The sequence below is a fragment of the Salminus brasiliensis genome, chromosome 9 (genome assembly GCF_030463535.1).
Source record: "Salminus brasiliensis chromosome 9, fSalBra1.hap2, whole genome shotgun sequence".
NCBI classification, from domain to species: Eukaryota; Metazoa; Chordata; class Actinopteri; order Characiformes; family Bryconidae; genus Salminus; species Salminus brasiliensis.
Genome location: NC_132886.1, coordinates 15,751,230 through 15,765,471, shown reverse-complemented (window position 1 = coordinate 15,765,471; position 14,242 = coordinate 15,751,230). Strand labels below are relative to the sequence as shown.

The 14,242-nt window shown below is 41.5% G+C and overlaps 1 protein-coding gene across 1 annotated transcript in view; it reads right to left on the bottom strand.

The window, feature by feature from the left end:
• Window positions 1-1,034: 1,034 nt before the first annotated feature.
• Window positions 1,035-14,242, bottom strand: part of ppp1r14bb (protein phosphatase 1, regulatory (inhibitor) subunit 14Bb) — a 28,495-nt gene continuing 15,287 nt past the window's right edge. The window contains exons 2-4 of the mRNA XM_072686771.1: window positions 3,785-3,868; window positions 3,628-3,660; window positions 1,035-2,872 (exon numbers count right to left, since the gene is read on the bottom strand). Coding sequence (XP_072542872.1) covers window positions 2,804-2,872; window positions 3,628-3,660; window positions 3,785-3,868 — 186 coding nt within the window. The 3' untranslated portion in view covers window positions 1,035-2,803. The remainder of the gene's footprint in view (window positions 2,873-3,627; window positions 3,661-3,784; window positions 3,869-14,242) is intronic.

The window sequence follows — 14,242 nt, the reverse complement described above, 5'->3', positions numbered from 1 at the left end:
GTACTTTAAAAGCAAAGTAGTCAGTCTTAAGTCAAGACAAGTCTGAAGTTTTAAGCTGAACTCTTATTTAACTCATATTTTAAAAAAACACAACACAGTTGACCAAAAAAAAAACGTAGTCAGAGCGGACCAAATCTGCCTTTGCAGGGAATCCAATAATTTATGGGATGAACTTTATTATTATAAGGGACTGATGAAGTACAATCTGATATCCGCACAATCATACCCACAATATTGGCACTCCTGCACTTCTTACAGAAAATGCACGATTTCACCCCCTTTGTTGCTCTGGTGGTATTTTGTTTGCATTGGAATAAAAAAAAGAATAAAATAAACATAATTTCACATAAAAAAATAAATAAAAAAATCTGAGATTATCCGACACTGAACAAAGATGGACTGGACAAAATATATAAATATAAAAAATTAAATGGAGGCATTAAATGTAAACAAAATAAACAATATATATTGTGACTAGGGCCTTGCAGTGAACTCCGTTTCACACAGTCAGTAGAACACAATTCAGTAAGCTCACCTGAACTCAAAATACGTTTGACTTTATCAGCTTAAATGATTTTGTAGGTTTTACAGTGTAGACATAGCATACACCAGCATCCTTCCACCACCACTCTAAAAGAAAAATTAGAGATTACATTTCTCTACAATGAACCATTTCACACCAAACCACTGCCTGTTTACTTCTCCACCACTGGTTTATGCAGGACAATTGATGAAATTCTTCATTTAATGACACTTTAGAAAACTCTGTGAGACCTAAATTTCCTTGTTTTTAACTACATTCTACATGATAACTTAAGTTCAAAACTACAATATCAAACTTTTTGACATTTGAGGTAAGAGGAAACCACCCAAAGTATTATTATTATTATTATTATTATTTGAACTATTATTATGTGAACTATTTGAGTGCAGAAAGATGCAATGTCGTGGCAAACTGTCAAAACACCCCAGGTTTCATAAACGTAAGAAAAAAAGAAAAGAGAAAAAAAGAAAAAAGAATATACCACACAGTATTTGGCATTTAAGATATTTTTATTAAAGTTGCATAAAAGTGTAACAAAAAAACAAAACAAAAAAAACTGGGAAAACTGGACATTTTAGTATTGCTACATCTCCTTATAATTCCTTTTCCAAAGATGACCTTTGATCACAGACTAAGAACAGACGTCTATGTATTTCTAATACATCCTGTGTCTTCTTATTAAATTTAGTTAATCTTATTACATTATCCTGTGCTGCTGTTGTAAGAAAACAGAGCAGATCAACAGCACTGTCAGATGCAGCACACGCGCGCGCGCGCGCACACACACACACACACACACACACACACACACACACACACACACACACACACACACACACACACACACACACACACACAAATCAAAACTTTTACAAATGAATTTTGCATCTAAAAATCTGTGTTAAATCTAGTCAACCTTTATTTTTCTAGAAACCAGAATCCTTGAAAAGAAAGTAAGAAAGAACAACAGGGACCTTTTGAATGTTAAAGATCAAAAAGTTTCCATTTTTACATTTGTATATGTTCTTCAAATGAATGCCTCAATTTATTTGGTTTGCGTAACACACATATATATATGACCTAAGGCAACATCTGATATAAAAAAGGGGAAAAAGGAAGGGATGTGATTGTTCTGGGAAAAGACGAGCACTGGAAAAAGGGAGGAAAATTCAACACAAAGACTATTGATGACTAAAAGTGAGACAGAGTGAGTGGTACTAAATGGGAGAGAGAGGCTAGGTTAAAGGGACATTCCCTCGCTCATCCTTCTTATACTGTATCTGACTCTTTCTGGACCCTTTTAGTATGGTCAGTATGATGCTCTGTTATCACGATTCTATGGATATGATGTGAGCATATTGTGGCCATTGTTAACATGCACACACACACACACAAAGAAAGATACAAATAAGCCCTGTTACTGGTGAGTGAGGACATAGATGCATTTAATGTGAAGACGAATTACATGCAAGATTCTTGAGGAATCATCATATGGACATTTCCGCTGTTCCTCCCTCTTCAGAAACTGTAACTGTACATATACCCTGAGGGTGGGGGCAGCCATTCATCTTTATCATATGTGTATGCATCTGTATGTCTAGAGTGAGGTTAAAAAATTAAGAAAAAAATAAATCTCATGCTCCTATTTTTCACTCCTCCTCTCCCACTGGTTCCACTACAAACAAGTCTATACAGATCTTAGGAAAGCCCTTGCAAACTGTGTGATACATACAAGATTAAAGAAACAAGAGGAACACATTTTAAAAAACGTAAAAGGCCGCTTCTTTCTCATCTCTTTCAAACTAATGGCGCACTAATGGTCATAGCATAGTCTATCAACTACAAACAGCAAGTTTCTAGTGAGTGTGGCCACTAGGGGCGCATACACAGTATTGCATCAGAGGAAAACAAAAATTTCACAAATTTCCTAAAACCTGAATATATACGCATTACGAGTTATATGTGTAGAAACAGACAGATTTCTACAAATGCATAAAAACATTTTCCCCCTTTTACAAAAAAAAAATATAGTATCACAAAGTTAACAAAATAAAGGAAAAAATAAGCCCTGCTTATAAGAATCTGATTGGCTAAATCCCAACATGACCTCACTTGACCTTCTCCTCCTCCTCCTTCCCACCTGATGATGACTGGTTGAGCACTTCCGTACAGGCAAACAGCATGAAGTCAGCATAATGTGGAAGAGGAGGAGTAGGAGGAGTTGGGAGTTGGGGGGCGGGGGGCTGAGGTGGGACAGCATTATTTCTTCTGAGGTGTGCTGAGCTTCTGCATCCCGCGGATTTTGTCCAGCAACTCAGATACAAAGTCCTACAGGACAGAGGGAGGAGGGGGGTGAATATCTTCATCACAATTTCGCAATAACTATAAACAGGAACACTGCAATTCTATATTTTATATAGTTTCATTGTGGATTATGATTGAGATCAAGATCGGACTCAATAGTCAATATTTGAATGGGTTGTATCTACAGGCCTATACCTACAATATGCAGATTAATAATTTATCAATGCCTGCTGCTCCAGAACTCCAACATTATAAAGCCCTACAATGTACACTATGACACTTCTGACAGTAAAGACCACCACACCGCACCAGAGTGTGCGGGGGGGGGGGGGGTAAATATTTTATATATATATATATATATATATATATATATATATATATATATATATATATATATATATAAATTCTATATATTTATTAGATTTGTTTGCTGTGAGGATTTCACTGCATTCAGTGACAAGAGCATTAGTGAGGTCAGAATGTTGGATGACCACCAACCCATCTCATCCCCAACTGATCCCAAAAGTTCTGGATGGAGCATTACTGGTCCACTGCTCCACAGCTCAATGCTGGGGGGCTTTAGGGTGCATTATGGTGCCAATAGGTTCATGTTTATCTGCTCCAGAGAGTCCTATTCTATTGGAAGTACTTCTCTACAAGGACAAGATTTGTGTGCGCATGTTCTAAGAAAGTGTGTGTGTGTGTGTGTGCATGTGTGTAATATCAGTTGAGTTTGTTGCATTCTAAAATACAATTAACAGTAGGTAAAGGGTACTTACTTCTGTAGGTTTGTAACAGTCTACCAGCAGTTCCTGTGTAGAAACAGAAATAAATAAGTTAATAATTTTAAAAAAGACTCCCTTCAAATACTGTGATGTGATGAGTGCAATACAAATACAAATAACGTGATTAGTTATGAAGAGAGTGCGAGAGTACCTTAACACGCGCAGCACGATCCACATCATTCTGCATGTCCAACAACTCATCTACGTCTATCTCCAGTTCAGGAATGGCCTCCTCCTGCAACACGTACACAAAAAAAGCAGACGGCAAAGACAGTGGTTAGGGACATCCGTTTTTGCATGGCGTTTAAGAGCAGACAGACATAAACACCTGCAGAGAACAACATTTTTCATTACTTTTTGAAGCTTGTAATTACTACAAAACTACACAGGCATAAATAATGGAAACACAGTGTCACTTGTTTGAAAAGTGTGCAAGGTAAGTGCTTCCTGAAGGGAGTCATAATTTCTGCACGGTCACCAAGATGTAAACATCACCACTGCTGTGACCAATTCTGACTCTGTTAATTCTTCTAAAACTGCATTTGTTATGAAACCATACTGAGTGACTGCAGTGCAGTAGCATCAGCTCACCACAAGGGGTCCCTCTTATTAAAGAGATGAAACGGTACACTAACCATTGATCATTCTTGTAGCTCAGCCTGCAGGCACATTCAAATGACCTTACTGTGTGAAACAATAACCCTAGTAACCCTATGTGCACCACCCAACACACACACACACACACACACACACACACACACATTACACTTTCCCTCAGTGCCCTCCTTTTACAGGCACAGGAAATGAACAGTGTAGAAACTTGCAGGGAGAGTTCGACTGAAATGAGTAGATCAGAGAACTGGTGTGGCAACTGTTAAGTCACCACTTCAAAAGGACTCACATCCAGACCTATTCTATAACTGGATGCATTTATTTAAAGCCTCTTTTAGTTAGAGTAATGTTCACATGATCTTATATCACCAAAACTGGAAACAGACAGGGGTTGTGTGGTGAAAAAAACAAACAAGTCACAAATCTGAGGAAATATGTCTTTAGGAGAAAGAGATAACCCCCCCAACCCCCCAACCCCCACCCCCACATAGGTGGAGAATAGGTGTGAGGATGATTATGATGATGATAATCAAACTTCCTTATTTTACTAAAATGCAGATTAGACATAGAAGTACAAATGAATGGGAAAAAAAAATCCCATGAGACACTAAAACGTTTCTATACCCTTCACAAAAAAAAAAAAAAAAAAAAAAAAAAAAAAGTTAACCTGTAGATACCATGACTGGTTTTTATTTCACTACTGCATTACATTTCAGAAGACGAATATGGTAACTCATTTACCAGGTTTGTGGGCTATTGTCCACTAATGGATAATGCCTTGCCTGGGGTCTCAGGACTGCAAACAACACAGGCCATAAAAAGACTACAAATGGCTGTAACGAGGATTCTGCTAAAAGCACAGTACTACAGTTAAATCTCTCCATTTTGCTTGTTTAGACGCCGCTCCTAATCACAGTCGTTTCTTCGCATAACTATAGTGGATGCAAACAACACTTATGTGGCATTATGTGTCTTTTTGAGAACTGTCTGAATGGAAACCCAGCTATAGTTGTAAATCCTACATTGATTAAACCAGACTGCAGGGGTTGCCCTGTTTTGGCAGCATTCTAGAGATGTGCTAGATAATCAGTGGACCGGTTTGATGAATGAGTGGAATTAAATCTGATTGTTGTGAAAGTCTGAGGGTGAATGTTCTACGCCAAAGGTGGGCCATACTAACCAGGGACCATTCGAAGAAAACCCCACTGGTGGGATTGTACTTGTGAAAGGGTTAATAATACCACCTTTGTTCGAAATATAAAAATGTGTTTTGCAGTCACTGTTTTCAACCCTCCTAAAGGCTCATTTATGCCTCAGATTTGACTATGAACTGCCCTCTAGTGGATGTACCCCCAATGCCAACGTAAAGGATGCATGGAAGTATGTGGGCACTGACCGTTACAGCACAACCGCCCCCTCCCCCACATGAATCTCTATGTAGATAAGCCAGCTCCAGAATGATGTTCTGCTCTACCATTGTTTCGATAAAGTACTAAAAGCACTGAAAGTAATAGTACTGACCGGTTTTGCAGTACTGAAACAGTACTGAACTTTCGATTTACCAACTCTTCAACCTTCGAGCCACGGCAATCTGAGTGCAAAACCATTTAGAGGTATTTGGGGAAGGAAAACTGCCCACATACCTCATATGCGGCCTTACAAGCCCCATCATGGGAAGAGTTTTCAGGAACCGCTGAAGCACACATGGCATCACACTGCAGAACACAGATGCGTCACCCCTGACACTCTCTGTAACAGTCCAGCTGTTCCTGACACTACGGTAGAGGGGGAACTGGGCCCTGCCTGCTGCTTTATTCCATTTACAAATCTGACAAAGAAAAGAAGAGCCTTTTGGGGAAATGTGTGCCAGAAAAAGGACATAATTGGCGCCACCGGTCAGCGTCGGCTGGCTCGTCTTGAGACTCTGACACCAGGCCGCACACGCAGGACAAACGCACCACTTGACCCAAGCACAAACAGTTACTTAAACAAACAGAAATCAAAAACCTTCTGAAGGCGCGACAGGAGAAAAGACTAGAAAGCAGAACCGATAGGCTTCAGTATGACTAATGCATGTGTGAGGGGCTTCAGCTTAGCTGTAGCTTTATCTGTCTCTGATAGCTTTATAGTTCGGCTAATGCCCTTCAGCCAACACAGCAAATCTTTTTAAGATACTTTTGACCAAATGAGATTTCATGCTTCTGCTGAGCACATTAGTTTTGATCTGCTGCTGTGTTCGGGTATTTTCTGATCAGTACAGTTCTTACACACACAGAGCTAACTGCCCTTCGGGGTCTGCTGGACATGAAACAGACGGCCTGGAAATGACCGTCCGAAGTGCCTGGCTGCAGATTTGTTTTTCTTTTCATTGGCGTGGCTCTCCCTCACGTCTTCTCCATCTATACCCTCAGTATACACTCCAGCTTTTCCAAACCCTCTACTTTACTCTCCCGCTATTCCCTTCCACTCCACTTAGGTTTCATTTGTCCTACTTGTTACACTGTGTTCTAATCGGCCTGTTGAACGTGTAGTTTAGAGTTTCGCTTCAGTCGAGTATAAAAATAGACCTCCAACCAGCAGCTGGAAAAGCAGGGCCTAAATTACATGCTGCACTTCTCCTCCTCGCTCCTCCCTCCTCTCCTCGTATTCTTTTCCCCTCCATAAAGTCTTTCTCTGTGAAGGCTGGTTAATAGACATACCCTTTCTTCAGCCTACCACATCCCTCTCTCCCCCTCCCTCCCCTCCTTTTTCACTCGCTCACTCTGTTACTTGTCCATGCTCACCCCCCCCCCCCTCCCTTTCAGTGTATATCTAGGCCTTGCTCTCACTCTCTATGCTTCTCTTATTTCTTTCTCCCGCTCTTCCTCTCCATCCACCTCCCCTTTCACTCTTCAGTCTTTTACACTCTCTCCCTCGCTCACTCCTTGTTTGCTTCGGTCACTCTCTATCCCTCTTCGTTTCTTTCTCCCGCTCTTCCTCTCACTCAGTCTGTCTTCAGCATCTCTCTCTCCTTCTTACTCCCCCGATCACTCTTACTCTCTCGTTCCATCTCTCATTTACTTTCCTTCTCCCCCACCCTCACTCCCCCGGTATCCCTCTCACAGTCTTTCGTTCATGCTACGCCCTCTTCTTTCTTTCTCTCTCCCTCGCTCCTGCGCCCTCTGCTTTTACACTCAGTCTGGCTCAGCAGCTCTCTCTCCCTCTCCCCCTGCTCCTCTGACTCCCTCCTTCTTCCCCCTCACTCTCTTTCTCCTGACCGCTCGCTCTCACTCTCCAACTCTTCCTTCTCTATTTCACTCAATCACTCTTTCTTTTCTCCCTCTCTGTCTCCACCTTCCCTTTCTATTTCAGCATCCGTTTCTTTCTCTCTCTTCCTGTCTCTTTCCCTCTCTCACCCCCTGTCCCCCATTGTTCCCTCCATCTCATTCCCCTTCCTCTGACACTCTTCTTTCTCCTTCACTTTCTCCATCCCTTTATACGCCTGCCGTCCTTTTTGCTCTGCCTCTTTTACTACACTCTCTCAGTCGGTCTCAGCGTCTCAGCATCTCTCTCTCTCTCTCTCTCTCTCTCTCTCATACACACACACACACATTGTGGCTTGTGAATAGTGAGTCACTGGCAGTGCTGGAGAGTAAACGGTATCCAGGCTACTGCTCCTCTCTTCTTTCTCGCTCGCCGTCAGTAGAGAACTACACTGGTATACAGTGCTTTTGGTCACTCTCTCTCACTCTTCTACTGTTGCTTTTCCCTCTTTTTTCCCCCTCCTCTCTTCCTCCCCCTCGGTTTGAGCTGCCCAGACCAGCTGTCACTGCACCTGCCCAACTGCCCCCTGCCCAAATCTCACACACAAACTGGCAAGCACTCCTCACACAGACGACCTTTCACTCAGGAACAGAGCAGTGTAGTGATACTGCCATAGTATCTCTCTGTTCCCACACACACACACACACACACACACACACACACACACACACACACACACACACACACACACACCCCTTTCGTCATCACTGCCAAACCTTTACTAAAGCTAGCTTGGTATTGTTTCAGAACTTTGTTCGCCGTCCATTTCTGTGCCCTTATTCATATTTGTGTGAGAGCGTGAATGTGCGAATGCGAGTGTGTCAGAGAGACGGAGCGTGTGGACACTAAGTGGATTTCAGGGGGTTAAGGTAAAGGTAAAGGTGCACGTATTTAAGGAAACATAAGAGATGTTGGTGTGCGTGCTGTGATCAGTCCAGCTCTAAGAACGATAGGCAGACTAAAGCCAAAGGGGGGGAAGAAGAGGGGAGGGGAAAAAAAGTACTGCACAACAACATGTGGGCAGCATGTGCTACCAATCACTCAGAGAGAGAGAGAGAGAGAGAGAGAGAGAGAGAGAGAGAGAGAGAGAGAGAGAGAGAAGAGAAAGAAAGACAGAGAGCATGAGAGAGGGAAAGAGAGCGAGCAAGCATACACTTGAGAGGGAGAGAGAGAATTACTGAATGGGAGTTAATGATGTAGACAGTAAACACAGTAATCTAAACATTTATATGACTGTGTAAATAATATATTGACTAGGGTGCCCAAATGTGAGCATGGCCCAGATTGTATGAGTCAATCTTGATTTGTGTGTGTGTGTGTAAGTCCTGAAAGATTCAGTTGCCGTTTTGTGTGAATCAGTGCGAGTGTGAATAATAGGAAGTGTTTGTCAGTGTGGGGTGTGTTGTGTGTGTGACACATACTACACATAGTACAGAGCTTATTTTGTCTGTGTGTGTGTGTGTGTGGGGGGGGGGGTGTTCTTCCATAATCAATGGTCAAAAATGGGTAAAAACAAAAATATATTAAAAAAAAAAAAGTTTATCCTGCTTTATTTGGAGAAATACTACATATTGCATTCAAGGACACAAGTGTTAGCGGTGAGGTGAGGACAGTCTAATATCGACCCCACCTCGTCCTGAACTCACCCCAAAAGTATTGTACGTGCGTCATCATTCCAAAGAACACAGTTCAATGCTGGGGTGCTTTTTACCCTTGTATGTCACACCTGGCATCAGGCATAGACCCAATAGGTTCACGTTTATCTGCTCCAGAGAGTCCTACTCTATTGGCAGAACTTCTCTACAGGGACTAGACAAGTTGTGTGTGTGCACTTGCACATGTGTCAGCAGTGGGTGCAACTTAAAGTAGCAATAGTAGTAATAGTGTTCATTAAAAGGGGTGTCCACAAACATTTGGACATATAGTGTACCATCACTGAGTATCTATATAGGCATTGTAGCGGATTGACCCGACTTTATACACTTGTATACGTATGCATGTGTACACACACACACACACACACACACACACACACACACACACGCACGCACGCGCGCACACACACATACGTGTAAGCACAGGACACAATGTTGCATCTGTATACACAAGCAAACGTAATGATCGACTTTACACACTGCTCAAGTATAGAAACTCTGGCTAAAGACCAGAGTGTGTATGAGAGTGTGTGTGTGCGTAGATGAGTGAATGTGTGCGCGTGTGTGTGTGTTGGAGTCATGCTCCAGGCAGCGTGTGCTCAGTATGAATGTGATGTGACAATATGAGAGCAGGTCAGACGCCACTTCAGCACTCGTCTGACCCACATAACACATGACCGCCTTCATCACAGAGGATGAGGAAGATGCCTGAGATGAACACGAAGGCGTGCTTACTGGCTCCGCCAAACGCCCCACCACACATGCATATGCTCTTTTAACTACACCCAAAGGGGCCTTCTGCTGCTAGGCAACTCTCTCCAAAACATCAACCTGGAACCAGAGCCAGTGTATAGTGTTACGGAAACATGCATGAGATTCTATACTGCAATATCATAAAAGAAGCTACCTAGTGTGACGAGACCCGGCCTTCCTATAGACGAGAGGGAACACATGAGAATGCTGCTAAGCTATCAGAAGAGGAAGCAGCATGTTAGTATGAGCGAAAAGTAGCTCTTCTACATTGCCACAGAGGTTTGGACCGGTGTGTAGTAAAGCTGAGCCATAAATAAAAAAACATAACAGCAATTACACGCCACTATATGCATCACATATATATCGTGTCTGTCTGAGGTTTGTGACTGAGGACAGGATGTACCAGCAAGACAGCCGAGCTATTCCTAAAGCAGCATTATGTAGCAATTTCATCTCAAGAGCTTCAGAACCATGTGGATGGTACACAGACTGCAATAGGGAGAGCGTTTCCATCATTGCTTCTAAAGGCCGGAATCGCTGCTACTGCACTACGCATCAATGGTGGAGCTGCACGAAACCTCTAACTCGAATCATATTTGTATCAAAATCCTGGAATATTAATCTATCGTTTCAGTCCACATGCTCCTTTCACTTCAGACGCCAGTTCTGTATCTCTCAGCTTGTCAGCAAATGCATGTTTACGGAGCTATAAACATAGCGCAACTTGCATTTATTCCAGTGGGGTGAATGTAATACCAAAAATACCAAATCGCACACAATGCTGCTGTAACACAGGATAAGAAAGACTATTAACTGTAACAGCTGGGTCCAATACTGTGCCCTATTCACTATTCCCCACCTGCGAAAAGCCAGATCACTATATAGAGCACTATTACAGGGGAACAGGATTTGACTAGGTAGTGAAGAATATCGGACACGTTATGTGTGTGAGCTCCGAACACCAGTCTTAATCAAAGAAGCTGCCCACAAACCTTCAAGCTAAACAGCGTAATGGATTATAGTTACTGTACACTATACATTGCGGAGCTTTGTGGGATTGTTGAAGTGCACAAAACAATTCTGCACTACAGACAAAAGGGAAGCCCCAAAGTAGTGCACCATACAGTAAACAAGGCAAAGTCTCGGACGCAGCTTGGGTCATTATAGCTTTCGCAAAAATAAACCAAGCACAAAGAAGCAGAACAAAACACAGTTTTCAAGATCAGTTATTACAATAAGACCCTGACACCCAGTCAGCTACCTGCTGCTATACTAAGGACTAAGATCTAACTATCTCTGACTAAGATCACAATCTGTCAATTTCTTGCTCAAATCTCAATTAATCTTGAGGCCTGGAGCTGCACGAGTTCTGGGTACTGCAGTGCTAATGGCTTACCAATGAGTCATTTCTGCGTATGAGTAAACTTTTCAGCTAAATGATCTAAACTGAAAGATCTGTGGTTTTCAGCAGAATGTGGCATGAGCACTAATCATGTTACGCTGGTACGAAGATAAAGCAGAGAGCGATATACAGGATCTAGCCATCATTCGGCTCACATCACAGTTTGGACAAACACGAAAAAGTAGATTTTGACACTCCTAAAAGCATCCATTCGACTTCAGGTATGAGGCTTCATCCTCTAAATTTGTGCGATTTGAGCCTCAGTTAGCTGGAACATGATCTGTGCTGGGGGTTTAGCCTGCTAGCTAACTTATCTAAGCCGGCTAAGAGTCCAAACAGTAGAACCGGCCTCATTCCACCTTTCTATAACACCGCTTCTCTGTACATTGTACTGGCCAGCAACATCCAGACCATGACAGTGTAGGCCGAATACACACACACACACTGTACTCAATTACATGGTTGAATATACAGTATTTATAGTAGAGTTTGGCAATACGACGATATTTTATCGTATTGTGAAATTTTGGTATTGTGATATGCTTTTTAATCATATAGAGGAGACTGTTAATGCTTAACAAACACTGATCAGCTGCAGGTTTCATTACTAACAGTGCAATTAGACTGGTTTAATTAGACAAAAAGCAGCAGATGTTGAATAAAAATCACTGTATTCAGTACAGGAGAGGCTCTGAATAGTAGTTTATAAGAATCTGTTACTACTGATGCTTTTAGTCTGTGATCACATGTATAGTGATAAATATTAAGTCTTTAAATATTGTGATATAGTATTTTTAGCATATCGCCCAGCCCTAATAGAGAGTATACGGTATAGAATCTGTGCGTATGTTTATATTTATGATCAGAGAGTTAGAAAACAGTAGGTGGGTTGATATCAGCGTAAGAAATCCAGGCTTAGCGTATCTCTGATTATCACTCTCCATCTTCCTCTCAGGCTTTACACTTGCACTGCATGAACTTGTAAAGGGTTGCTTAACAGTACAGTGAATTGCTTCAACAGCTTCAAATAATCCAGAACTCAAGTCAAAACTAACTCATCCTATAGTTCCAACTCAAAACAGCAGCTTCATATTCGTCACTTCCTGTTTAAAGGAAGACATGAGTGAAATATAACTGGGCACAGTGCAGATGACTTATGACTAAGTGTGTAGCTAAATACAGTAGGCGGAGCAGGCAGTTCAGACACACTGTTACGTGAGAAAATATCACAGCGGAGACCAAAACCATAGCGGTGGACATAGCTGACATATTTGTCGCCTTAGCTGCGGTGTTCACAAGCATTCTGATGCTCAAACAGCAGAAAGGCATTCCGGGACGAGCGCGGTAGAATGAACCCAGACAGAGTACAGAGTGTGTGTGCCGGGTACACGAAGGAAGAAGAGATGTGAAGAGAATGTGTCCTTCTCAGATGAAGTGTTAAGACTGACAAGGAAGCGCGATAACTCATCCACACAGTTTACCAATGTCTACTGGTTGACAGATGGGGTGAAGTTACGGGCCTTGGTCGATACTGGATTCCTTTTAAAAGGTGCATTGAATGAAAACTGTACTGACCTTGGCAGAGTTGAACTGTGAAGCTTAAACACTGTCGTGTTCTTCTTTTAAAGACAATCTGGCAAAACCAAAACCAAAAAAATCTGGCAGAGCCAATTCCAAAACCTCTGGAACCAGTTTCATACCAGTTATTACATGTAGACCCCAAAAAAGAACACACCCCAGCCTACTGGAGTGAAAGCCCTGGTCGAAGCTGGTGAAAAGATGTTCTTTTCTGTAAATATATTTTCAGCTCTTTATTACCTTTAGTACTTTTTACTTTTTTAATTTATCCCCTACCCTATTTATTGTTTAGTGTCATTTTCCTTTAGTTTAAGACTGTGTTCTGTGTTTTTTGTTACTTGTCATACGTGTTGCTCTCACCAAGACAAATTCCTTGTATGTGTAACATACTTGGTGAAATAAAGAGATTCTGATTCTGATTCTGATTCTGAAAAGGCAAAACGGGCCACTTTGTCTGGTTGATGCTGGTTTATAAATCACATACCTACTACTTTTACCACTGAAAATACGCAATAAACACATTTTATACAGTCAACCTAAAATAAAACTCAGATTGTAACCAATTTTACCTGGGTGATTTTGGGTTCTGTTCATATTAAGCATTATTTCAATATAATTGAAGAGACAAAAGTCATTTTACTGTAATCATCCATTTAATGACTTTTGCCCATTTCAAAAACATCTCATTTTCTTTCATTATTTACATTGTGATAAACATTTTTATAATAATAATAAATATAAAAAAGCAGAGACCACAACCTGTTATATGTTTTTTTTTTCTAAATAGGATAGTTGAAAACAGCAAACCACCTATTATCTGATTTCAGATTTTACATAAGAAATTGAGATGAAACAAGAAAATACTTGCACTGCTTCACTACGTGAAAGTGAAGCAGTGCAAACCTCTCTTGAAAAGTGGAGAAACGGGTAACAATTAAAGACAGCAATTTGTTGGTTGTTTCGTCTCCAAGTTTCATTCCCCATTTCATTCATTTCCAATACCTGCCGCTGCTACTAAGGCCCAGGGGTCTTGAGCTCCTGGCCGTGATCTCTCTGGGTGGGTAGATGGAGCCGCATCGGCAGCAGAGCGAAAAGAGGCGGTGGCTGGCTTTGCAGGTATTGGAGGAGAGTTTTAGTTAGTTAGCTCCTAGTGTCAGGATTATTGCTAGTCCTATGGGCAGGTTAATTGGCAGTACCAAATTGGAGGGAAAAGGGACACATTTATATTAAAAAAGGGAAATATTAGTATTTGGAAGAGACTGGCATACATAATGAACCCATTAGAATCCTCAGACCCAAGCAACTG